Source organism: Teleopsis dalmanni, chromosome 1 (assembly GCF_002237135.1).
Source record: "Teleopsis dalmanni isolate 2A chromosome 1, ASM223713v2, whole genome shotgun sequence".
NCBI classification, from domain to species: Eukaryota; Metazoa; Arthropoda; class Insecta; order Diptera; family Diopsidae; genus Teleopsis; species Teleopsis dalmanni.
Genome location: NC_051846.1, coordinates 196,641,245 through 196,667,867, shown reverse-complemented (window position 1 = coordinate 196,667,867; position 26,623 = coordinate 196,641,245). Strand labels below are relative to the sequence as shown.

General features: G+C 28.9%; 6 protein-coding genes across 9 annotated transcripts; 2 read left to right on the top strand and 4 right to left on the bottom strand.

The window, feature by feature from the left end:
• Positions 1–1,744: 1,744 nt before the first annotated feature.
• Positions 1,745–11,182, bottom strand: LOC119671125 (regucalcin-like). Of its 3 annotated transcripts, none has more exons than XM_038081645.1 (4): positions 11,105–11,182; positions 2,323–2,908; positions 2,124–2,262; positions 1,745–1,951 (listed from the first exon to the last, which is right to left on the bottom strand). In XM_038081645.1, the coding sequence occupies exons 2-4, from the start codon at positions 2,906–2,908 to the stop codon at positions 1,759–1,761; spliced, it is 918 nt and encodes a 305-aa protein (XP_037937573.1). In that variant the 5' UTR covers positions 11,105–11,182; the 3' UTR covers positions 1,745–1,758. The 3 variants fall into 3 exon arrangements, with proteins under 3 accessions (XP_037937573.1, XP_037937574.1, XP_037937572.1); XM_038081646.1 differs by lacking the exon at positions 11,105–11,182 and adding an exon at positions 9,159–9,241; XM_038081644.1 differs by lacking the exon at positions 11,105–11,182 and adding an exon at positions 7,629–7,763.
• Positions 11,183–13,814: 2,632 nt separating this feature from the next.
• Positions 13,815–19,139, bottom strand: LOC119671124 (bromodomain-containing protein DDB_G0270170). Of its 2 annotated transcripts, none has more exons than XM_038081642.1 (10): positions 19,006–19,139; positions 18,789–18,950; positions 18,651–18,738; positions 18,485–18,591; positions 18,359–18,426; positions 18,170–18,302; positions 16,746–17,821; positions 15,468–16,680; positions 14,963–15,395; positions 13,815–14,851 (listed from the first exon to the last, which is right to left on the bottom strand). In XM_038081642.1, the coding sequence occupies exons 1-10, from the start codon at positions 19,058–19,060 to the stop codon at positions 14,764–14,766; spliced, it is 3,423 nt and encodes a 1,140-aa protein (XP_037937570.1). In that variant the 5' UTR covers positions 19,061–19,139; the 3' UTR covers positions 13,815–14,763. The 2 variants fall into 2 exon arrangements, with proteins under 2 accessions (XP_037937570.1, XP_037937571.1); XM_038081643.1 differs by having other exon boundaries at positions 18,359–18,423.
• An 878-nt stretch (positions 19,140–20,017) lies between these two features.
• On the top strand, positions 20,018–22,008 carry LOC119671122 (la-related protein 7). Its single transcript, XM_038081639.1, has 3 exons — positions 20,018–20,407; positions 20,470–21,021; positions 21,077–22,008. Exons 1-3 carry the CDS (start codon positions 20,176–20,178, stop codon positions 21,916–21,918), a joined length of 1,626 nt encoding a protein of 541 aa, XP_037937567.1. The 5' UTR covers positions 20,018–20,175; the 3' UTR covers positions 21,919–22,008.
• A 3-nt stretch (positions 22,009–22,011) lies between these two features.
• LOC119671123 (TM2 domain-containing protein almondex) lies at positions 22,012–22,851 on the bottom strand. Its single transcript, XM_038081640.1, has one exon. It carries the CDS (start codon positions 22,768–22,770, stop codon positions 22,057–22,059), a length of 714 nt encoding a protein of 237 aa, XP_037937568.1. The 5' UTR covers positions 22,771–22,851; the 3' UTR covers positions 22,012–22,056.
• Positions 22,852–23,667: 816 nt separating this feature from the next.
• Positions 23,668–24,131, top strand: LOC119671121 (migration and invasion enhancer 1-like). Its single transcript, XM_038081638.1, has 2 exons — positions 23,668–23,755; positions 23,816–24,131. The coding sequence occupies exons 1-2, from the start codon at positions 23,730–23,732 to the stop codon at positions 24,075–24,077; spliced, it is 288 nt and encodes a 95-aa protein (XP_037937566.1). The 5' UTR covers positions 23,668–23,729; the 3' UTR covers positions 24,078–24,131.
• A 116-nt stretch (positions 24,132–24,247) lies between these two features.
• LOC119667018 (molybdenum cofactor sulfurase 3-like) lies at positions 24,248–26,622 on the bottom strand (the record flags this gene model as incomplete). Its single annotated transcript, XM_038076298.1, has 3 exons — positions 24,248–25,872; positions 25,924–26,472; positions 26,531–26,622. Coding segments are annotated over 3 exons (2,244 nt in total), but the record flags the coding sequence as incomplete, so codon positions are not given.
• Position 26,623: the final 1 nt, after the last annotated feature.

Genomic DNA, 26,623 nt, shown 5'->3' with positions numbered 1-26,623 from the left:
CAGAACACAGAAAAACAAAACTCTACTGACATGGAAACCACATATAAGTAACGAATGAGCATAATGTGCCTATCCTTCAAATATCTCCAGTCTGTCCTCAACAGCACACAAATAGGAATCTACAAACATATCACTAAAACCGCTCAATTGTCTTATTGCAAGGTAGCAGCTTAATCCACTGCTAAATAACTATACATTGTTTAAAAAGTACCACTGAAGAATGGTAAATAGAATATTAAATCAACGAATTGATGCCACTGAATACTATGCCAAGAACGACCCTAAAAGTTTTTGTTACTTGGATATTAAAACTCAACGCTTTTCTTATTGAAGACACAGACCAACCCCGTATTACAAGAAAGATATGCAAATATTCGCTTACTAACACACTAAACCAACCAACAGTGATGAAAAGATATGGAAAGTATTCAAGAAAACGAATTTCGAAAGATCTATGTTCTCATGGAAATTGGTAATATTATCTCAAATTCTATGCGATAAGTACATTGAGCTATACCGCTACATCGGCACATTGAAGCGCATAAAAATTCAGCAACATAGCTGACTGCTTATCTTATACCAATGAATAAAAATGCTCCGGTTAGAAAGGTTTTGGATACGGTAATTTATGTGCACCTATATAAAAGAGAAAAGATAATGTTTGATACCAGTTTGAATTAACTATTCAACATATGTCACGATTATACTAGGTGTTTTAAAATAAATTAAGAACAGCTAGTAGTTCCTCTCCAAAAACTATTATAATTGTTTAATAAGAAGAGTTAGAAAACAAGCTTAGCGATTGAGTTTTTACTATTAAAACTGAGATTTGTATTTATGCATAATTAATTCAGTTTTAGAATTACATTAAGCAGAATATACTCGTAGAACACATTTAATATACCAAAATTTTGATTATAAGGGCAACTTCTCATCAGCTCTATGAGATAGCTTGTATTACCATTAATCTCACTACCTTAGTATCTTAAAATTAGTATCTTAGTCTAATAATAATAATTTACATTGCTTCCAGTGTTCAGACCAATCTGATAGTAAACAATATTAAAGTTAGAAAGTTAGTGAAGATAGTGGGAATTATTTGATAACATCACTCAAGGCGTGATAATTAATTATTTCTCTGTAAATGTCAGCGTTCTTTTAATTTAATATTAAAAAAGTTATAGTTAACAGGATCACACCCTGTTAAGAACAATTGTTTAATCAGTAATTAATTGTTAATTAATCCTAATAATTTATTCGGTTTCCTTTATACCTTTAAAGTCAGCATGTCACTTAGCAAAACGATTTTATACAATGCATTCTTAATACTTTTGCAGTCTTATTAGTATTCTACTGTAAAATCTTAGTACTGTTAAGGAAGATTTGGGATAAATTTTAATATTGCCGCTGTTCAAAATTCTTATAGATATCATAATTACAGTACCCATATCGTTCATATGTTAATATGGGTATAAGTATTACTTTCAACGTATTCTAAACCTTACATGCTGTAATGACAACCTAACAAGTACATTATATAGATAAGAAGACGTTATTGTGAGTATCAAGCTATACTTAAACCTCGTTTTTCTATAATATAAAAATACAAGATTTTTTAAGCTAATTTGATGAACAATAAACTTCTAAAGTATTACTATAATAAAACAATTTTAAAATTAATTTGTTTATATTAATACATCAATTACAATTTATTTAGTATAAAATAAAATATTTAAAACGAAAATTTTTTGGTAAACTTTAAATTTTCATGCTTGTTGATGGAAAACCTTGAGCCCCCAAACCAGTAACTTGATAAGTATTGCCAGCTGGATCTGGTTCTCCAAATCTTGATGACGTTGTCACATATAAGATATCCAAGTTTGGACCACCGAATACGGCAGATGTAATTTGTTTACATGGGAATTTGATTTCAAGCAAAATCTCTCCAGTACTTAAAAGATTGAATAAAATTTTTGTTTATTAATAATATATAAAATAAATAACGTTATTTATATATATTCATATAATATATATATATATATATATATATATTCATATATATATATTCATATATATATATTCATATAACATTATTTATTCAGGAAATAAGTTTTAATACTTACGTTGGATTGACTTTGTAAATAGTATAACCATTGAATGTAGCCACATATATGTTACCATCTGTATCGATGGTCATGCCATCGGGCAAAAGTTTACCCTTAGGATCAAGAGTACGTAAATCAAATACAATCTTTGGATTTTCTATAAAATTTAATTTAAATTATTATTTAAACTCATACGTTTGAAAATATGCTAACTTACTTGCAGTTCCATTTTCAAAACTGTATTCGTACGCCTTTACCTCATAATCGGTAGTGTCGATATAATAAAATTTTTTAGTTTTCTCATCCCAAGCTAAACCATTAGAAATTCCTACATCAGATTTCACCAGAGTAACTTTTCCATTTTCATATTTATACAATTCACCCCAACGGTATTGAAACTCATCACCACCATGACGCATTGTTCCAGCAAATAGACGTCCTTGTGGATCACATTTAGCATCATTGAAACGGTTGTCCTTAAATTTATCGTCGTTGGTTTGAACTTCAAACAGTGACCCTGTTACGTTACAGCTTTCGGCAACACCATCCCAAGTAACAATTACAACACGACGCCCACAACCAACAGCAAATTCATTTTCTTTTCCCTCAATAGGTATCACAAAACTGGCAAAATCTTCACCCATAATTTTGGTTTTGAAAACTCGCTTTATATTGTAATCGTAACGTAAAAGCTTTCCACAGGTCAAGTCGACATAATAAAGACTTTGAGTAGCTGCATCCCAATGTGGGCCTTCACCCAAATCGGCAAAGGAGCTAGGTAAAGCTTCAATTTTGTACGCCATCTATAAGTTAAATTAAAAAATATAAAACAATGTATTATATTAAGTCAAGTTTTCTATGATATTACACTAAAAATATTTTGTAATTTGTTGAAAAAGTACAACAAAAATCTGAACAATAACTTAGCTAAACTTCACAAGTAAAGTTAACCATAAATGGTCAAACGCAGGAGGTTCTCGCTGCATCAAGTTCTACGTCCCAAAATACTTTGAGGTAAAAAGCAAATATCTACACAATCTGCACAGAACGGATCTTAAAACAATAATTACGTTGATAATTGGCCACAGATTTGTAAGCAATCCTAGTGTGCGGTTAAAACTATTAGACCCCAACGAATGTACACTATTTATGGAAAACAAGGAAACAGTCTTAAATACTTATACAGTATGTCCGGCTCTTATACAATACAGGAACCGAATTTTCCACAAAAAATTGATCTACGAATCAGAACAATCAAATATCAATCTAAGAAAAATTAATACTTTAATAATTTTTTGTCGATTATTATATATTGTGGATTTATGGATTTGTTATATATTGTGTGGATAACTTTGAATCAAGAAGTATAAATAAGGAAAATAAAAATTATTTGTTTGAGAGCAAATTAATTAAAAAATAAACTATTTTATTGTCAGAAAATTCCAATACTAAGCGTCTAGATCGTAAGATCGTAACTTTATATTAGGATAACCAAAGACCGTATTATTACGGTTTTTGTTATAAATTTCCTCAAAAAGTCGGCAACAGACCTTTTTTAAAAAGCAATATAAATGCCGAGGTGAATATAAAATTCAATAGTGTCCATACATAGGCTTTCGTCAATTTTTTAGAAATATTTCTAGTCAAACAATTATAATACAGAAAATCTGACCTTCTAATAGTTTATAGTTATCCAGGATTTACTATAAGGTCTGCAAGTTTCAACATTATGTCAAAAAATCACCAATACCCAATATGAATTACAAAATAAACAGTGAGAAGTCCCAAAACTATCTGAATTTCAATCGAACTGATTAAGAATATATATATTTTATATAATATTTTGGGTCTACGATGATGTATTTTCATATTGTTACGAACAATTTAGCATACTTAATAAGTGTTTATGCATATTTGTGGTATGGAAATAATGTTATACAAAAAAAAATTAATTTAATATACAATTAACAATCTTGTAACACTATATATTATAAATAATTTATTTAAATATAGTAAACGTACGTCAAACAAGTTTTGAATTCAATAGAATTCTGAACTTAGTTTAGTTACTTTAATTAACTTGTGTTTCTTTAATTAACTAGAAAAGTATTCTATATTTAAAAAAAGTGCTTCGTTTTTCTATATATTAATTAAAAATGAACAAATAGGTATATTGCAATGCAGTTAAATTAATTAGCAAAGATGAAATTATTAGAATTAGTTAATACTATATACAGATAAATTGCGCTTAGAGGGAAGTGAATTTTCATAAAATAAATACCAAATATAATTATGTGCATTATATCACATATAATCTAAAATTGTAAAACAATATTAGAATGTTAACTAGTTAATTACTTTTTCTAGTTACATCAAACTTTATAACTTACTTAATATAGAATATATGATAAAACCAAAACATTCACCAATGGTCTTTCATTGTGAAGTTCCATAAAAAATCGTTTATACTCTCGACAACTTGAAAACGAATATATATTAAGTTTTAGCCGACCTATTGACAACTATGTGCCAAAAAAATTAACTAAAATTACATCAAAGGTTTAAAGTAAGAATCCGTGAAGTATATTTGAGTATTGTATTTCATACCTAATGACAAAGCTCAACACTGATTTTTTAAAACCTCGACTCTTTCTAAATGAAGTCATAACCGAGTTATTATGTATCAATATGTCATCAAAAATTATGATCAAGCTGTTGTCAGCTATGTGCCAATAACTCATCGCAAATAACCTCAAAAAGTTCCAATGAAGATCTATGGAGGATATTTAAATAATTTGGTTTTTACACCTAATGACAATATATTATATATTGTGGGACGTTGGGATAGCGCACCGCCCAGCCAATGGTCCTCTTGAAGTGAAGGATTAGCCGAAGTAGACCACGAAACAACTTGTGTTCTTTTTCGTCCTTCGCTTCTCAGATGTCGTTATTGAGTTAAAGCGAGAGTGGCCTCCATTCGCATAACTGCATCTCTTGTTACTTCAAGCTGCTCATTTGGCTTGTGGTTGCGTGCCAAGTCATCACCAACCCAATGGTGTCCCAAGACATTCATCTTCCTATTTACCACTGTTGGACATGGGCACAATATATGCATCGCTGTCACTTTTTCTTCTAGGTATACACTTGCAGAGTGTCTTCTTCAACAAGAGTTATCTTTTTTAGGTGATACTTGAAGTTTTCATATCCAGTAATCAATGACAAACCTAATGACAAAGTCGAAAGAATGTACTGAAATAAAAATTTCAGTAAAATTGCATCTCCAAGTTTGTTTTAATTAGATTTAGTTTTAAAACCATAAAATGAATAACCATGCACTACATTATTCTTAAATGTATAATAAATTTTTTGTTATATTGTTCGTCGACATAAAAAATTATTTAATATAACAAATAAGATTTATCGATTGTCAGACTTAAACTGTTGTAAGTAAAACATTTTTAATTAGAAATATCGTAAATATATGTAATATAATTTATTTGACAACTTCATTAGCACTAATTTCTAGGAAAAAAAATTATCATTTCAGTTCTTAGAGTAAAATAGTACTGGTGATGTATAAGTACTGATGAAGTTGACAAATAAACAATGAAATATTTACTATCATTTCTAATATAAAGCATATCATTTGCATTTCAAGCCTGACAGCCCATAAATCTAAATTGGAGAATATTTTGGGGAATAGTCTAATTGAATTGACTTTCTATAATAAAAATATTATTTAATATTTTCGAGACTAGTAACATATCAAATATATATTATTTATTATTATTTATTTTTTAATTTATTATTTTTCATCTTTTTTTCTGTAAATTTAACTCAAGTGAAATTAAAAACATTTAAATTGGTTCTTAATAAAAACAAACCACATTATCCATGCATTTGTTACTACAATTTGAACTTGAGATTACGTTTATGATTTTTATATCAAATGTTCCGCTTGAAGATATCCAAAGATAGTGAAACTCAATTAAAAAAATTAGTATTTATTTGCATATTACAATATTCATAGATTTTTTTGCTGGTATTATTTGCTGGTATGCCATGATGGTGTACTTAGTGAGAGATTTTTATCGATTATATATATTACCTATTCTCTTTATTACTATTTTCGGCCGTGTGCTAGTTCGAGTAAATTGAGGTAAAGTGTATTGAAATTTTCTAGGAATTTTTTTCCACTGCACTTATGTAGGTAAATATTTAGTTATTTATTTAAAGCGCTTATTTATTATTTTTGGCGAAAAGTTTTCAAATTTATTTATTTATTTATTTATTAAGCATCTTATAAAATTTTCACAATGGTAACACCTAATTTACCTAATTTTTATATAATTTACCTTACTCGAAATTTTGGTAAATAACAACATTCGCTGCCGCACCGACATAATTTACTATTTCCCTCAATTTACCATCAATTTACTCGAACTTGCACACGACCTTAAATAGCGTTCTCGAAAGATTTGATAGGCAATAGACTGAATTAAATTTAAAACTGATTAAATTTTAATTGTAACAATAATGTTATTGTTGAGCTGTGGGGCGAGGGCACATTTTATAATGCGAGAGACAAAAAAGGAGTTGAAGATTTTCATTACTATAATTGCATTGCTAACTTCACATAATTTTAATCTACAAATACTTTGGACGATTTAGTTTTTATATGAGTAATAATTTCTTACTTTATTGCTTCACTTGCACTGTCAATATCATACTTAAATGATCTGTTTAGGTACTGTTTAGATAATATTTCCCTTTATCGTCCCGCCTTCACTATCACAATATCTTTCACTTATCTGGTAAATATTTTCTGGTAAATATGAATTCAACTTAGATGCATAAAGTAGAATATACAGATAAAAAAGAAATAATCAAAGTTATAATAACTATGTAATGTTATAGCTATAAATAAAGTTTTATGATATCTTAGATAATGCGGCCAATTACTATCTACATTTGCGCGAAATTGTATTGAAGTCTGCATGCTAATGTGATTATAAATAATATTGCTCACAAATGAACAAAGATTAAGATACTTCGGTGGTAAATAGGTGAAAGCTGCAATGAGCTTTGGCAACCACAGCAAGTAATAAACATTGGCACAATATTGAACTTTTAGTCTTACCACTTCAGTTTTAGAGCTATATCATAGCTAAGTAGACCCGTTCAAAATGTTTCCCTGGTTTAAGATATTGGTAAGACTGATGACATCTATGGCAAATTTTATAATAAATATATACCTATATTTATTAAAAATAATAAATAGTTTTATAATCGATATTTAGCAAAACCATTAATATAAATTTAAAATTGATCTGTAATTATTATTATGTTATGAATGCAATCAAGCTGTGGTCAATATTAATTTATGTACTAGAATTAATGTGCTGAAATTTTTAATTAATAATAAGTTATATTTTAAAAAAATATATATTGTTAACGACTTTTATATCCATTTTTAATAACCAAAAACACATTTAACTCTCGTTTAGTACAGTACATACATACTTTACTTTGGTTGGATGCAGTCGAATTTTGTCCATATATAAAAATGTTTACGTGAAAGTTAAAAATAATTAAACATCTTAAAACAAAGCCTCGTTTCAACATTTTTTTTACCGCGGATACAACTGGAGACTTGGAAAATACGAAAGTGAACGAACCCAAACGCTACTCGGACTCTGACTAATGAAAATCAAACCCTGCTTGAGTATTTATTGTAAGTGGTTTTGATTTGTAAATGAACTCTTGAAATTTACAGTTGCTCTGATATTTACGTTTATTGTTATATTGATTATTGTTCAGAATAAATTAAATAATCTAAGAGGTCATAAATGTTGTTGATGCAGCTTTTATTTGAGATACTCGCACTCAAACCATAACGCATTTGAAAATCGATCAACCAACACAATAGGAACGCTTTGAAGCTGAAGCTTTAAGCTAATAATATACACCCTACATATGTCATATTAAGACATATTTATTGCAATAATGCTTAAAACATGGTTAAAACTTAAAAATTAAAAGCAAATAATACAATTTTTTATGTAAAAACACTCATTGTATGGATTATTCTATGGCTTGTAACTCTCACATTATCAAAAAAGTGACAATAAAAAAACATCAGATTTATCAGATTTCATAGCACCATTCTATTTAAAATTAAGATGCAGATACTGTTAAACAATTCTGATTTTTAATATAATGTTAAAGAGATTTAAGAGCTTTTAACTTCAACAGCGATCTTTTTTTAATGCATTTTGACTAGTTTTCGGAACATATCCTTAAATAAGAGTCTATATAAGCACCTGAACAGTACCAGAGATTACTTAATCCAATAGATATCTAATATAAACATGAAAGTTTACAATTTTTAGAAACTCTTTCCTGCAGAAAAGAACTTCCTATCACACAATATAACTGGGAGTTACAGTAAAAATTTGATTGTCTTTCTTTTGCATGTCACAACATGAAATAGAATATTTTCTTTTACAAAATATATATTAATATACTACATTCACCGTTGAGATTTTCAAAGATTTGTTTTAAATAAACGATAATTTCTCAACTTTTTAATATTCGCATGGACATCTATATGATGCGAATGTGTTCGAATGAGGTATACGCTAATATTTCACTCGAATATATTTATTCTAATTGCAAATAAATCTTATCAATTGTTTACACCTATGCTTCACTGGTAGAGAAGGACAGCAGCAAGTAAGTAATACCTTTAGATATATTTACATAATATAAATATATAATCAAGTCTAAAAGATAGATTATTTGATTAAAAACATGATTACACCCATAACAAACAAAATAAAAAATAATTGTAATGATTTAAGAAATTTTCATTAAAATCTAATAAATATTAAGTAATGTTTCATTAGATTAAAACAAATAAAATGTAGAAAATAAAAGATAAGATTAAGAAGTTAATTGCAAAAAAAAAAATTTATTTAAGTTGAGAATAGAAAAAGTGAATACAATTCAAATAATTTCTTTTCACAAAGAACGTTAATTTGCTGTACTTACTAAGACACAAGAGGTCTGATGCGAATTTTCAACTATATGATTTTTCACAACATTTTTATCTTGAAACAATTTATAAAAATATATCAAAATAATGTTATATGCAATTTATTGAAATATGAAAAGTTTATTTAAACGAAGCATACTACAGATAAAAACATTTTTTATAATATTTTATCATATTGCATTCGACAAATAAGAAAGTGAGAAAAATAATTTTTATTACAACCGTTGATAAAATAAAGGAACATTGCAAAATTTACTTTTTCACGTTGCAGCAATTACAAATAAATAATCTATATATATATATATATGTTTACATAATTGTCTTGTTGTCGAAAATACCTTATATAGGGTTTACAGTGTGAACTTGTTTTGATATTGTTTATAACTAAAGGAAAAACTTTTCTGATGAGAGCGTACGTACCAAACAAATCGCACAGGGTCACACATTAATAAGAAAGAAATAAGTTTGTAGAAGTCATTTGTAAGCACAATTTTTTATTTTATATATATAATACATGATAAGGTAAATCTTCTGCGAATATTCATTTAAGATAATTCTCTATCTATTTTAAAGCAAACTAACTCCACTGTTCTTAAGATAAACATATACAATTTTTCATATACAGGCTAGGAACGGGGTTTGAACATTTGTTTAGACGACTAAAATCGGGTAACTAAATCTATTATATAAACTAAATAATTAAAAGTAATTTTGTTTAAATTTTTAAAGAAGTATTTACTCAAAATTTGATATATGAGGATTGTAAATGATATAAGTTAAATGTTTCAATTTTTACTAAAATCACTTCATATTAAATACAGGTATTTATTTATTTGTAAATAAAGTAAGAACTCTATTAAACGTTTGTTTTCATAAATGACCATCTCCTTAATTTTCATTTTTCAAATACTTTACTCTTTTTCAAACGGACGGTTTTTCTAACCGAACATAATTGTTGTTTTAGACGGTGTTCGGTATAGAGCAGTTTCACTAAATTTTTTAGTTAAAGTGGTTTTTATGATCTCTAACATAACATAGTAACAGTGGAAAACGGCAACAACAAAATATCTAACTATGTATACTGTTATCATGTTATTCGAGAATGTGAACACCACAAATATTTTGTTATTTAAAAGTTAATCGATCAAATCAGATCTTAACCGATTTTCGATTCATTAAATTTATTTCATTAAGTTTAATTTTTGATAACCTATTTGAAAAGAGTTATCACGATCAAAAATTTTATCAATTTGATTTATTCAAATAGGCAAATAAAATAAGGTTGCTTTATAACGTGTATTTGAACTTTGGAAAAACAAAGTGAATATTTTACTTAATTAACCTAAGTTTTCACAATGGGCCACTAGGGATCACCGGTATAACCTAACCAATTTTGTTAGATGCCATAGTAAGTAAACCTCATCTTTGTATGGAATAGAATAAATGTAATATTTACTATCCACCTCAGAGTCAATGTACAAACATCACACAAACTTTAACAATCTTCTTTTGCAATTTAATACTGCATTTAATCTAATTAAAATATTTAATTTTATTTAATTAATTTAAATTAAATTTATTTTATTTAATTTAATATAAATTTTCTTCACTTATGAAAATATTAATTCACTTTTTTCAATATAGCATTGATAAAAATAATATGCTATGCTAATATAAATCGGTACATTTACATATGTTTATTTCCCACACCCTGTACGAGAGAGTAATTCATTACAAGAGAAATGAAAATTAATTTAATTTTAAGAAAATATATAAATATTTATATTATTAAGAAACTATTTGTCAGTGTAAATGCACAATAAATGCAAAAGCTTAATTTCACCATAGAACAGATACAATTTGGTTATGTATTTTATATTTTGTTAAGAACAAAATATATTTAAGAAACAAATGTTAGTCGCCCAATTTTATACCACAATACCTCTTTATAACACACAATACAGGTTCACCGCAACAACAGTCAAGTCACAACTGAGAATTCGCGAAGATTTGTAGGCGCTTATATAGAGAAGATATCAGGTCTTGTACCGATTACTTGCATTTTTATTGATAAGAGTTCCTTTTTTTTATAAGAAACAAAAGCTTGAACTTAAGAAAAATGATAAGAGAAGTTTTTGCCATAGCGAATAGAAAGTAAAATGTTGATATTATAATACCGAATTATCGTGCCTTATATATTATAATATACGTACATATATAACAATTTAATGGATAACACTTAAAGGATGTAATATTTAATCTGAAGACGTTGAAGGTCATTAAAGTCAATTGTATGTTCGATAGTTCTTAGCACAAAAAAGAATAATTAAATAAAGATTATTAAATATACATTTATGTAGTTATTTCTATAACATAATATTCTTAATATAATTAAAAAAAGTTCACTTTCTTATCTGCTAATGACTTGTTTTATTTTAATTTTATTATATTTTAATTAATTTATAAGATTTATGATTGACTTCAAAAAATAATTTTTTTTTTTTTGGTAAATGAATTCACTGATGTATGAAAATTTTTTAACATAAATTATTACCAATTCAACTCCCCCATATTCCTAAAGGAATCTATATACAAGAAAGTTCCGGCACAAATTTTTTTGTGTTAAGTTTTGAAAAACATGAAATTATATTTAAAAAAAATTAAACAATTGATGACCAAAAAATTATATTTATTCAATAATTCATAATCTCTTAACCTATTGTCAGATATGATTATGTTATCAAATATCTTAATGCTATTTTTAGTAAATATCAACTTATTCAGATTTAGTAGAACATCCTAATGAAAAAAGTATAGTAGTATTTCTACTTCATAGCAAGTACTACCAGATCGTCTCATAACAAAGTTACGTTACATATTATAATATGGTTTGACGTGTCTATGAAATGATTAATACCTAATATCTAAATACTAAAAATGAAATATATACACTGAAAATACTACCAAAATAACACCTGTCCCTCTCGTAACCAAATTTCTTGTAGTTATGTGTTTTGATGCATTAATGGAATAAAAGACATCTACATACTAATAATGCAACATTTATATAAAAAATAATAATAGATATCTAAATTTGTACTTTGTATATATTTGTAAATTTGTACTTGTATAGCTAACCTCCTTCTGACAATTTTAAGGGAATCACAATAGTTGTCTCCGAGTATGGGTGTTACCTTAAAAGCTTAAAATACGTCCTGTATTTAAACCTGTATTTACCTAACTATGGAATTTAATCTAGTCAGTGTTTCAGTATTTACTATATTATTCTGTATATCAGTTTCAAAAATATGCAAATTATTGATATGAGATATTATGATGCTGGAAAGGGAGTTTTGTGGAAGTAGAAGATTTTACTTAAATATATACATATACCGATGATAACTTTAAATTTGATATTTGATTAAATATTATTACTTTTTATATAATTGAATTAATATTATTATTTTATACTTCTTAACATACAATATGTAAATTGTAGTTAGATGTAGGACGTGAGCACAAGACTTGAAAAAGCAGATACATAAACCCATCTTTACTAATACTTCCAGGAACTTTACTGTACGTATTTGAGTTTAAAATGACTTTAACTATTTAATAAATATATAATGAATTCATCTTCATATAGATATACAATTGTAAATTTAACTTATTATAATTTAATCTAACTTCTTAAGCATATAACTTTTACATATATATATATAGAAATTCCAATCAACACTCAAAGTGAAAGGTTAGCTTAGAAAACAATAAAGATATGCAGTGATTACATATGTTTCGAATTCAAATTTAATCTCTATATTTAATCATTTGCTTATTAAATCAATATTATTTTCTCATAAATAAAATTCAAAACAGATGACTAAATCTTAGCACTTGCAGTGTGATCAAAGCTACTTGCATGGAAACTCAGCTTTTCTTCTTTAAAAAATGTACTGACTTTGTCACAACCTAATTGATGATTACCTTTACGACAGCCATATAAATTCACAGCAGAACCACTTGGTTAACTCATGATATTCTTGCTCATGCAGGTTATTTTTTTATTAGCTGCTTATATCAAGTCTTTCAGCAGTTCTTCAAAAAATAACCTTTCGCATCATATATGCAATAGAACAGTTTTTATGTTTTTTGGAGATAAATCTCACCAATTTTCTGGCGAGATTGGCAGCGACTAAACTACCGGAAACCGTCAAGTCACCTCCCTAAACAAATACAATGGTGTCAATCTGTGATTTAAGCGAAAAAACAATATAGCCAATATTCTGATTCGACTATTAAGGAAAAAATCTTTTAAAGACAGTATTCCATATAGGAACTTCAGATAAGTAAACAAAATTTATTTGTTTTAACTAGACTACAAATTAACAATTTAAAATTGTGTATAAGAATAGTAACGCTTAAGAGTAATAATAAATACTTTTATTTTTATTAAAAAACTCTATTTTATTATTTCATTCATTTTTTTAAAAAAAAAATTATTTTTATACCTTTATATTTTAAAAAAACTAAATTCTTTGATTAACAATAACAAATTTTTTTATAAATTATACAGCTAAACAGTGAACAATGGAAATTATTAAATACTGATTCTTATGATATATGTAATTTTAAATTCAAAGAATGCACATTCTACATATAATTATTAAAATTATTAAAAACTTATTTACACGTATAAGAGTGTAACTTAAAGCTAAACCTTAAGGAGATCAAAAATATTGAAAATAATAAAGCCGTTTTTCCATGTAATCTGCTTAGCACTGTTTTTCTTTCATATTCGCTGAATATAGCCACTGGTTAATAATGGTTAAAGTTTATGAAATCTATTTAAAGCATAATATTAATTTAAAATAAATTAGTTGTAATACATATACATAGCATTAGAATTAATATACATAAAAAACTATCAGTTAAATCAAAAAAATGAAGAGATATAGCAACACATAATTGTCTCATCAACTAAACGACTTCCAATAGGAAGTCACTGTCTTAAATAAAAACGATGGGCATTATATCCAACGTTTCTTTGGTGAAGCTTATAATCCAACGCAAAAGTCCAACAATCGCATTGCTTGTAATTGATTCAATAATATTAATTGCAACATTGCAATATCCAAGCAATATAAACGCATGTGGCTAAAGTTTAGGCTGTCGCATAAATAAGTAATTTTTCCTCCCCATCACATAATCCAGTACAAAGCATTAAGAGACATTAAGACCGCGTCCATAATGGCAATAATATTTATATGCAAATCGGATACAAGGTGATGTTAGTATTGGAATGTGCTATATCTCTTTATTCCGAGCAGAACTGTTCAAAACTTTTTAACAACTAATTATTGTTTAAAGAATGCTTATTATATCAGTTCATATAATTAATTGCAATCCGCCTTTGTTTTATTCCGCTCCAAATATAATATCATTTGCTTGATGTTTGTGGTGTATGTAATTCCAGATTCACAAAATGTGTTATGGCGATTTTTAAAATATGGGTATGTAAAACCATACATATTACGATTAAAATAATATTTACATGATGATATGAATTAAAATTAATTTAAAGAAGAATTAAAGTGATGTCAACTATATAGATGTTTTCCCATGTAATCTGCTTAGCACTGTTTCTATTTCACATTTGCTCAGCTTAGCTACTGCAGCAACTGGGTGAGTACTAGAAATTAAAACAATACAAAGTATTCAATTTAATCATACAATGATAGTTATTGTGGTATATACTTTATAGATTTCACTTATATTAAAATAATATATAAAGCTAACTTACTTCTGAACATCTGGATTCGAACTTTGTACTTTTGAAACATTGTCTTCATGTGAATGTTTTAAATTTTCCAATATTTTTCTTTTTTTAGGATGTTTACTGACTTTGGATTCTTGTGGCGGCCAATTCAAAAACCTTATTATTTCGGTTGGTCGTAGGATTATTTGCTCGAACTGTTCCGCGTGGTTAAAACCAATTTTAACCACTTTCTTTTGTAAGTTTTGATCTTGAGTTTGTTCTTTTGGTGTTTTGTCGGATTTAGAATACATTTCTATATAATTACGTTGCATTTGTTGACTTTTTACTAATTTACAATCAATAAAATCATCATCTGATGACATTGCTTCTTCTTTTTCGAAATTAAATTCATCAATTACTTTCCTCTCTAATTCCTTTTGCCGAGTAGATGTTCGCGCTACTAAGTCTGTTGTGTTAACTAAAAAAATTTTAATAAAAGTCAAATGAAAATATTTATTTAACTTTTATATGTATATATGTATATATTTACCATTTGTCTCAATTTCTTTCGATTTAGTATCAGTTCTCTTCGTTTTATTTTGTTTTATTGAGAAATGCAATTTGGGATTTTTTTCCGTTGTGTCTGTTGGATTCAGCTTCTTCGCTGATAATTGCAATGCTGCCAATATTTCACTGTTATTTTCAGATGTAGGGCTCTCCGGTAATTTTATTGGCTTATGTATAGCCCGCAATTTTGAAGCTGCTTGTTTAGTATTATATCGAGACACTACTTTAGGAGGTGGCTTTTTTTTATTTGACGTTGACGGTTCATCCTTTAATTTGTTTTTCATTCTCTGCTTTTTCATCTCAAGTTCGTTTTGAACCCCTCTGATTTTATTGTCCTGCACCGTCTGACTATTTCCAACATGTCTTGATTTTCTTAACTGCATTTTATTAGTAGGAACTTTTTCAATTATAGTTGGTTCATCAATCAATATTGTAGGTACGTTTTCAACCACAGTGGGTTCAACAAACGATTTTGTAGGTACTTCATTTAAATTCTTATCATTAGAATCTCTATGCACAGATTCGTCTTCACCTTTAGGTATGTTTTCATTATGAGTTTTTGATGTATTTGCGCTACTTGAAGAAGATGAAGATCTTGCCGTTGAAGAATTACTAGATGATGATGACGACGAAGAATTTGAACTCATAGACGAATTTGAATTTTCATCAATACATACAACTTTTTCATCATTTTCATCTATATTCACCTTATGTTCTACATTAGAATCGTCCTTTTTCGTAGAATCATTATTGGAACTTCCAGTTGAATTAAGTTCCCCATCTTCCAGTATTTTACTAAGTTGTGGTTTTTCATTTCTCATTTCAGTTTCTTTTAAATGTTTATTTGCAGAACTGCGACTAGCGATTCTATCAATTTCAATGTCTTCAGATTCATCTGGTTTATAATACGACCCACATGATGAATATTCAGTTACCAAACCGCTTTTTGGAGTGGGATCTTTTAAATTTTGCGATGCCAAACATTTTAAACCAGGCGTTATGGCATTCATTATTGGTGAGCCTAACTCACTCTTAGTAAGTGACCCAAACAAAGATGATGCGTTAAACCCGCCATCTTCGGGTTTACACATTAATGATGGTAATCCAGGTGTTGTAGGTACATAACTCGGTAAACAGTCCTTAAATGGAGTCTCTAATAAAAATCCGATATTATTGGTGCGTTTCTCAATTTCAGCCTGTAACGTTTTTATTAAAATATAAATACAAGTTATTCAATTTCAAAACAAATATAAGCATTTACCTTATAATTAGGTGGAACCACTACTTCGTTTATCTCAGCCTTTTTCACATTGGTACTACTTTGAGTTTCAGTCGGTTGAATAGTCGGTTGAATATTCTCACTTGATGAATTTATTTTCGATTTTATATTGCGCTGCTGTGATCTTACACCAATTTTAAGTTTCTTGATTTCGGGCTGTATAATTTGTACATCATCATCCGTTTCTTCCTCCTCTTTTATAGTTTCCTTATTTTTCCCTTTTTTGTTTGTTAATCGTTTTCGACGAGGTTTTCTTTTATTTTCCCTAGGTGTGGGCATATTGTTACCAGTGAAGACATTAATTTCTCTTAATCTAGTGTCTAAGTCACCTAACTTTTGAGACCGAATGAGCTTCCATTTTTTCATATCTTCAGAATCTTCGTTTATTTTTACTGCAGGGCACACTTTTGTGCTTAAAGGCAATTCAACAGAGCTTTCATCATCGATTATACATTCTGAGTAGGCTTCCTCAGTACCAGTATTAATATCACTATTAGCGACAATAACATTAGTTGCAGTAGAAGTACTAGCTAGACTAACAGTACTTGTCACAACTGCTGCAGCAGTACTAGTCGCAACTGTAGCAGGAGCAGCGGTACTTGTAGCAACTGCAACAGAAGGAGTGGTACTTGTAGCAACTGCAGTAGAAGTAACAGTATTAGTTGCCACGATATCGGAACTAGAAACAGATTTTCCGTCTGTCATTTCAGCAATGATAACATTTGGTAATTTCTTGATCTCTGTTATTTTTACTAAAGGACTTTTAATGATTGCTTTTTTCTTTGAAGTGACCTTTGGTGAAAATGTTAGAGCTCTAACATGCGATGGTGTTGTTTTTCGTGGTGTTGTTTTACGTGGTGTTGAGGAACTATTTGTATTTAAAATGTGAGGTGGACTTATAGTTTCATATGCACCATTTGTCTGCACAATTCCTAAATTATTAATATTATAATCACCAACGAGGTTTAATGAATGTTTCTGAATCATGAATGATTTTGACGATGTGACATCATTCACATATAAGAAGTCATCTGGAAAAATGTTTCCGCAAGATGTGCCTATTTGAATATATTACGTTTTAAATATTATAGAAAATTATATAAGTATATGTAATTAAGTGGCATTTTATTATGAAAAACTTATAATTATTTATTAAATTGTAATTTTAGCAAAACTTTGCAGTGTTCTACACAGTACTGACTCGTCATAACTATGCTTTATTTGTATTTCAAATTTATATTTAAATTATATTTTGGAAAAATTAACAGTAAAAAGAATTTCAATTCAATTAATAATAAATGAAACTCTTTAATATTTTTTATTTTTGTATTACAATGACAATATGTGTGGAACACTACACCTCGTTATTTATATTTAATTAGAAAATTATATCTTTAGACATTTACCCTGAAACTGAACTTCTACCACTTGATCATTAGATTGGCCTATTTGCTCCACAAAAGCTCCATTAGTATTGAGATTTTCGTCATCAAGAACTAATACACTATCAACATCTTGATTAATATTTACATCCATATACTGCAATATATATTCTGATTAAAAATATTAAAGGACATGATAACAAAGACACTCACCTCATTTGTTGCATTCGTAATTTCAGATACTGAGTCTTTATTGGTTACGATGTGCTGCTGATTATCTTCAAATAAAAAAAACATAATAATATAATATATTAGCATTAATTTATATGTTTAAAATACCATCTGTTGGTATACGATTTACAATGGTTTGGGAAGATATAACCTTCTGTCCTTGTTTATACTCATAGTTATATTTGCGCTCAGCACTAAAATAGTCACGCCGCTCACTTCAAAATATATAAAAATGTTTTTATATAAAATATTAATACTCGCATTCAGTACTTACGGTTCTTTCAGCAATTCATGTTTTTGATTAATTATCAACAAAAATTTATCACGCAGAGACATATCGTCGCGCGGGTTCAACTTGTTTACTGAAAAGTTAAGTATGAAACAATGTTTAATACCAAATTAGCATACTAACGGATTCGCTTTATAAATTGATGATCGGCTAAAATCTTTTCTAGCTTTTCCGAACAAACGATGTCCTCGCCCTGTTGCTTTGCGACGAATATCTCATATAATTCAGGGCATTCTCTAATAAATTGGTCTGCAGTTTGTTCGTATCCATTCTTTTTCATAAATCCTAGTTTTAAAAATTTTTGTTAAATTAATATCTAATTAGATTATTAATAATTCACCTAGAACTAATCGGCATACATCTTGTTTTAACATAAGAAATTTCTTCAAATCCATTTTTGCTAAAATTTATTTTATTTAACCGCGTTCAAGCGTCGTTGTGTTTCACATAAATGCCAAAACATAAGACGTACGTTTAACCAAAGTATTTGTTTGGAATGTGAAATGAAGAAGTCACATAGATAAAGCACAAAAATTATATCTGAAACCAGCGAACCAACAAAAACAATTTTCACAACTATTTGGCATTGCAATTATTAATTACTTTAATATGATAATATAATTTATCAGCACATAATAAGCAATTTACTTTCTTAAATACAAAGTAGCTTTAACATATATTTCTGTTCGTTCACATATATTAATACGAATTTATAACGCATTTAATCTTTTGATAATAGAAGTATCAAAAATGCAATTTTATGCAAGTCAATAAAATTAAATAGTATTTATTATGATATAAAATCGTACACCACAAAGAAATTGTTATAGCAGTCGACTTACTATAATTGACTAGCTTGTATTTGAATTTTGCACTGCATATGTTTATAAGATTATTAAACACACCTCATTTTAATATATGCTTTGTAGAGGGACCAGCCAACCAACGAAAAAAAATGGTTGCTTCTCAGTATCATTTTAAATAATTTACAGATTTCCACTAAAAAGCACTAGGTTAGATTTATTAAATGTATCCTCCCGTATCAAGATATTATTGAGCCATATTATTTTGTACAATTTCCTACGTTTAAAATTAAACTTCATATGTAACATAATCACATAAAACAAGTGAAAGATACCTCTATTTATTTACACATCACATTTTTATATACTATAATTCAAAAGCTTACACAAGATTTATTGAAACAAAATTTTTAATTTCAGGTTATTTATAGAAAATTAAATTTCTTTACTATAGGACTCACTCACGACATTAGATGTCATGATATAACATCATTTACAATTTATGGATGGCATATGTTACAATATTATATGTTAATATTGTCTTGAACAGAAAGTGAAGCATCTACCTATGCGTAGTATGATATTTTGCAAATGAAATGATTTGACAACCGGTAGATGCATAAAGAAATTGGTACAGGTTTTGTTGTCTTGAGTCTTGGCAACTTCGATTTGCATTTTCTTACTTACATGTATTCAAGTTTAAAGCAATGGATAATCAAATAGAAATTTTTAAATCTTCTGAGACTGAAAGTAAAACATCTCCGGAAACTTCATCAAAAACTGCTGTTGCAGATTGTGCCGTTCAGGGAACTGAAAATAGCCATAGAAAGCGACACAAGCAATATTTCAATGCAATACGCGCCCAAATGGAATTTTACTTCGGAGATGCAAATCTCTCTAAGGACAGATTTCTAAAACAACTTATCGATAAGGATCCATGTAATTATGATGTTTAAAGTATACTATAAAAATATATATGATGAAATATGTTTTTATTGCAGTTGTACCGCTGGAGGTGTTTTTAAACTTCAACAAAGTAAAAACTTTAACGAGTAAAGTAGAAGATATTAGCAAAGCGTTGTCAAACTCTGACCTCCTAGAACTAGATGAGACTACAAAGTTAAAAGTTCGGCGTAAAACAGAAATACCAAAAGAACGCAACGTCGATGAAAAAACATTATATATTGAGTCATTACCACCAACTGCGGACCATGACTGGATAAGAAAACATTTTGAACGTTATGGTGCTGTTTCCTATGTTTCTCTTCCAAAATATGAAACATCCAAAAAGATTAAGGGATTTGCATTTGTTGAGTTCGAACAAGAGAAGAGTGTTGCAAAAGCACTTCATAGCTTCGTTGATTTTGACGGTGTCTTGAATGTGCAGGAGACAGAACCTAGTAAATTGAGAAGTGTGCAATCATACATCACAGAAAATAAAAGTCAAGATATAGTTCCAGAAATAGTTGAAAAAAGTGCAAAAAAGAGATGTGTAAGCGTCGAAAGCGCAGACGATGTGGCTCAACCAAAAGTAAAAAGGATTAAAGAAAACGGTATAATTATAAACATTAAAATCACATGAAAATTTTATTTATATTATTTAATTAGATAATGATGACACAAAAACAGCATCAACATCGGAAACAGAAGGTGGTCATAGTGATGATAAAATGAATTCTGACATGGTAAAATGTAAGAAAAATCGAAGAAAAAAATCAAAAGGAATAAAAAAATACCAAAAAGAAGCTGATTTAAACACAGATCCTTCCTTTTATGAATTAAAAATTTTACCAAAACGTGATTGGAAACGTTTAAGGAATAAATATTTAAATCTGCAAAGAGAAAAAGTATCTGAAATCAAACGTAAACTGTGGAAGGAAAAACTTAAAACTTTACAAGAGTCTAACGATGCTACGTCAAATTCAAATACTTCTGCTCCTCCTCCTTCGAAAAAAATAAAAACAGCTGGACGTAAACTACATAAAATGAATATGAACTTTTATGGCGCTGGGGAAGATGAAGCGCAATCCAAAAATTCTGTCAAAGAAACAAAGCAAAATCAAGCATTAGAACGTCAACCGCTATTTAGTTATGAGTCTGGTTTAATAGTTGAAATTCTTTTTATAGAGCCTTGTGTGGATATTAAAGAATTTAAAGCAAATATGCGCCAATATACTACAATAAAGTATGTTGACGTCAAAGAAGGTTCTCTGCATGCTCATGTTCGACTTGAAAATCCAGCAGCAGCAGTAGAATTTGTGCAGCGAGTTAATTGTGCTGAGTATCAAATGAAAATTCTAACAGGAGAAGCTGAACAGGAATACTGGAAAAAAATTGAAGGCGATCGCGAAATGAAACTCAACAAACAAATTAAAGTACCACAAAAGAGAGGAAGAGAAAAAATAAAAAAAGTGTTAACAAAGCACATTCGATTTGATGATGATAATTAATATTTATAAAATTATTTTGTAATGTACAAGCAAAATCATTAATAAAATAACTTTAAAGATTGTAATTTATTTAATAAAAACAGTCTATCATAACAATGTTCTTATATTAATTTTAATAAATATATGGGGCATCAAATTTTATATATACAAAGAACCATCAGCTGGTCCCAGATAATGTAAAGATATAAGCAAAACATCAATAATTGTCCAAACACCTAAGCCACCAAAACTGAACAACTTTCCGATTCCTTCCTGCCAGTGTCCTAAATAAAAACGATCCGCACCAAATCCACCTAATGTTAAGCTTATTATTAAAGCAGAACTCCAACGATAACCTTGAGTCCAATTGCATTTAATGTTGCGAGTAAATGAACGATTGCCTAAACACAATACATCAGAGTGCACTGTGCAATTCGTCCGATAATATTGGTTATTAACGGAATTGCAATTTCCGCGCATCACACACGCTTGTTGCCAAAGTTCAGTTTGATAGCAGTAACGGCAGTTCATTTGTCGTATAAACTGACGCTCTCCTAGGCACTGCACATGTTCAAACACTGAACATGTGACATTGAGATCACGTCCATAATGACAGGAATTATTGTATGCACATCGGATGCAAGGATAAGTTAGTGCTGAACATTCTGTATCACTTTCTCCTGGGCAGTAAACATTCGTGTCGTTCAAACTTTTAACAATTACGGGTGGAGTGTTTGTATTATTCTTTTCATAATTGTCCATATAATTAACTGCTGTTTGACTTTGTTTTATTCCGCTCAAAATAAATATTATTATAATAGCTAACGCTTGACGCACATTTATAACGATACAATTCCTACTATAGTTTGGCATTATTGTATTAATATAATAATGTTTGTTTTGAAAACAATTAATTCGTAAATATCTGACATTTCATTGTTGTACTAACGAAAAACTAGATAACGCAGTTTTATTATTGATGAAATTTTTCACATAATTGATTTTTCTAATTTATGGTTATTTATAACTTTATAGCAAGTAATTTTTTACAACATATTCACACTGCAAGCCATAAAGTTTGTTTCATATTGTGTGTCTAGTTTTGCTTGTTAACAAAAAGGTCGAACACTACAACAGTATTTTGTTTTGATTTCCAATGTTTGTAAGAATTATTCACAATATCTCTGTACACTTATACTATTGTGAATTACGAACTTAATATTATACAAATTAAAATTTAATCGTAATTTGAGATATTGAATTTTTCTATGAAATTAGATTACAACTTTAACTTGATTCTGTGACCAAACAAAAAAAATTACATTTAAAATCAAAATTACTTGTGTTGTGTGAATAGTTTTTACCTCACATCTTCCATAACTATAAGTAAGTAAATGATTCTGTCAACCCATGTTCATGCCATGTGGCGACTAGTTAACTCATGTCTTGCTATATATTCCTCTTCTATCATATATGACAATTGATAAAGTTCAAGACAATAAAAATTTATGTCATAAATAGTACTATAAATACATATGATACAATATTTGAAATAATTTTCTCAGTTGTTAATTTTTTGGGGATTTAGTTACATTTAAGTCAATTAGTAATGTTTGTAGGACATAATAAATATAATATCGTGATTAAAATTTTGTTAGATTCATATCAACTTGTGTAAGTTGTATATTTAAATAAGATACGTTTTGGCGGTATTTCAATTCTATTTCAATTCCGTTTCGTTTCAGCATTAATTTTGGTAGTTGTGTAAGAAGTTACGTTAGAGTGTTTGGTTTTTTTCAATTCAATGAAGTGGGTAGAATTGTGTCTTCGAAATGGTTATTGTGGATGTGGAATATTGGTAAACAATCCATATATATCAATAAGTTTAAATAGTTATTTATTCAAATGTCTTAATTAGTGGAAAATGTAATTTTGAATGGCAGTGTAAAATGCTGCAAAACTTCCTAATTGAAAAGCAGCCGGGCACTGAAGTTATTTGCCACAAAGGTAGACAAGGCTCATTTGAAGTTAAAATTAATGATCAGTTGGTGCATTCAAAACTTACAACATTGGCATTTCCTGATCATGAAAGTGTATTAGAAAATGTACAAAAGGCGCAAGAAGGACTGCCACTTAGTAAAATTAAAGAGCAACCAATAGAAAATTGCTGCATATTATAGGATATCACTGTTTATTTATTTGCTTATAAATAATTCTTGACTACAAAACTAATATATTTCTATAAGTACTAATGTACTCTATATATACATTTTATACATTTAAATTTTTAACTATTTTTAAGTATTTTGTATAACAATTTTGTATTTTAAATAATAATAAAACACTATGATTAACAATTTATTTTCAGAATACTAGTCATTTTTGTACTTGACTGTCAGCGTATCTTTACATGATATAAGTACTTCATTTTTAAAAGTATTCTTTAAAGACATATATATACCAAATCGTATTTTACCGTTAAATACGCGCGCAATGGTTCGTAATGGTTCATTTGTTTTTTGTCCAGTCTGTTGGTCGATGCAGATCATTTGACAACGTGTACAAAAACCATCCACCTTAAATATGGTGTCATTTATGCAAAGCTCTTTAAAATTATTCTCTTCCAAAGGTTTGGAAGTCTCAATGATTAGGTTTGCTCTAAAACGACCTAGCGTATTGTCGAGCAATTCTTTTTCTGTTTCAACCTTGTTAGCTAACCAACAAACGGAAGCACGATTAATAAGTAAAAACTGTGCTTGATTTGCTAATGCTATATCTCTGACCGTACCATCTTGATTGCGGCGTTCGGTATTTTGTTTTATTAAGCGCAAACCATCCATTTCCAAGCAATCAGATAACCAATGTGCTACTTCATCTCCACAATCGATCCCTTTTATTATATCATTACATACTTTACTCTGACAAATACTAGTTTCCAAAATCTTTGCATCTTCATTTATTTCAAGTGGTACATCAATACACTTCATATTCGGAAATGATATGGTGAGGTAACCTTTTTTAAGATCAATTTCTGGTTTTATGAGACACAATCGTGTATTGTGTTTTTGAGTAATCGCCATGCCATTGTTATCAACGATCATCCAATTGCGATCATATTTAAAACCAGTATTAGTGAGCTGCCACTCTAATACATCATATGAACCACAGGACTTAATTGGATATATACAAATTTTTTTCAAATGTGCGCGTAAACGTTGTGGAATGTGTTGCAATGCACTTGGCAAAGTTGAATTTTCCAATATGCTTAAACGTTGGACTGTAGAGGTGAGGTAGCAATCACGTATTATTTGAATTGCTTTGCTAACATCTTCTTTCGTTGTCATATAACCAAAAGACATTCGAACTGCTCCAGTAGGTACACCATCGACTAAATCATTATAATCACTGCAAATGTGTCCAGACTCGAATTGTTTAAGTATGTCGTTGTCAGATAGGTTTAAGAATACTTGACATGCTCCTGGATTACAAAAGCACCCAGTTCTCATTTGTATATTATGTACTGCTACAATACAAGCTACTTCCGCAAATCCCACATACGAACCATCGTCATGTAAAATATTAAATGTTACAAGGCCACCTTGCACCTTCACACTTTCATAGTTTGTGTGATTGTAAAATTTAACAAGAGGGGAACCATTTGCATGTTGCAATTGACCAAGGAAATCATGACAATATTTTGCTAATTGAAAAACATGTGCAGCAATACGTTCCCCTGTAGTTTTAGTTATCGTTGGTGGTATTAAGCGATACAGTGTACGAAATCCTTCCAGCAAGGAGGCAATAGTTAAAAATGGTAATGTGCCGTCCTCGAAACGTTCTGTAAAACCATCACGTTTTTCGTGAAAGTTTTGTCTTGTCATAGCTATTTTTACAGTACCACCGCCATAGTATACTTTATTTAAAACATTTTGTCCTCGTTTACTGACCAATAATGCTCCAACGCCAGTTGGATATCTATTGAAAAATAATTATAATAAAGAATTTTCTTTTGCTTACTAAGCTTACCCAAACATTTTATAAAATGATAAACAACAGAAATCCGGCTTAAATTTTCCTAAATCCAGGTAATTTGAAGCAGCATACGATGCAGTATCCAGACAAACAAAGAAATTACTTTCATCGTCCGTTGGAGTATATTCAATGCCGCTTATTTGCTTTGGTTGCACTGCTAATCCTTTCTTTTGTATAACATCAATTACTTCCAGTGGCATTTTATATCCACTAAAGTTACACTGAGCAGAAAACGCAACTAACGAATTGTGATCTTGTGATTTAGCTGTAATAGGGGCTTCTAGTTCGCTTTCAGAAGTATTTATTTTCAGATTTTTTACTAGTTCATCTTTTGTCAAGACAAATAGCTTATCAGTTTTTATAACTTCCCGCATACCAAGCACGGATGTATGATTTTCTTGGCAATAGTAAAAGGCACCGGCAGGACGTCCATCTTTTTGACCAAAATCAAATGTTTCAGCAACCAGCTTCAGGGCAGCCGTTGCATTAGCAGTAAAAATAACATTATATTCAGTAGCGTCAGTATTAAAATGGTTTAAAATTCTAATAAAAACATATTTTTCTTTTAATAACAATAAAGAATTTAAATTGATTTTCATACCTGTAACGCACTTGATCCACTAAATCTCCAGTTATTTTGCAAGTATGTGGATTGCAAAATAGATTTTTCTTTAATACTTGCGCAGCGTCATCG

Bases quoted from the DNA above. Each gene is read 5' to 3' on its own strand.
- LOC119671124 (XM_038081642.1), bottom strand. From the start codon at position 19,060: ATGGATTTGAAGAAATTTCTTATGTTAAAACAAGATGTATGCCGATTA. The intron at 18,739-18,788 runs GTTAGTATGCTA...TTAACTTTTCAG, and splicing joins TCAATTTATAAAGCGAATCC to TAAACAAGTTGAACCCGCGC. The intron at 18,427-18,484 runs GTATTTTAAACA...TTTTTTTATTTG, and splicing joins AAATCGTATACCAACAGATG to AAGATAATCAGCAGCACATC.
- LOC119671121 (XM_038081638.1), top strand. From the start codon at position 23,730: ATGGTTATTGTGGATGTGGAATATTG. The intron at 23,756-23,815 runs GTAAACAATCCA...TGTCTTAATTAG, and splicing joins ATTGTGGATGTGGAATATTG to TGGAAAATGTAATTTTGAAT.
- LOC119671123 (XM_038081640.1), bottom strand. From the start codon at position 22,770: ATGCCAAACTATAGTAGGAATTGTATCGTTATAAATGTGCGTCAAGCG.
- LOC119671125 (XM_038081644.1), bottom strand. From the start codon at position 7,730: ATGTTGAAACGAGGCTTTGTTTTAAGATGTTTAATTATTTTTAACTTT. The intron at 2,909-7,628 runs GTATGTATGTAC...TTTAACTTATAG, and splicing joins CTGCATCCAACCAAAGTAAA to ATGGCGTACAAAATTGAAGC. The intron at 1,952-2,123 runs GTAAGTATTAAA...CAATCTTTTAAG, and splicing joins ATTTACAAAGTCAATCCAAC to TACTGGAGAGATTTTGCTTG.
- LOC119671122 (XM_038081639.1), top strand. From the start codon at position 20,176: ATGGATAATCAAATAGAAATTTTTAAATCTTCTGAGACTGAAAGTAAA. The intron at 20,408-20,469 runs GTAATTATGATG...TTTTTATTGCAG, and splicing joins ACTTATCGATAAGGATCCAT to TTGTACCGCTGGAGGTGTTT. The intron at 21,022-21,076 runs GTATAATTATAA...TTATTTAATTAG, and splicing joins AAAAAGGATTAAAGAAAACG to ATAATGATGACACAAAAACA.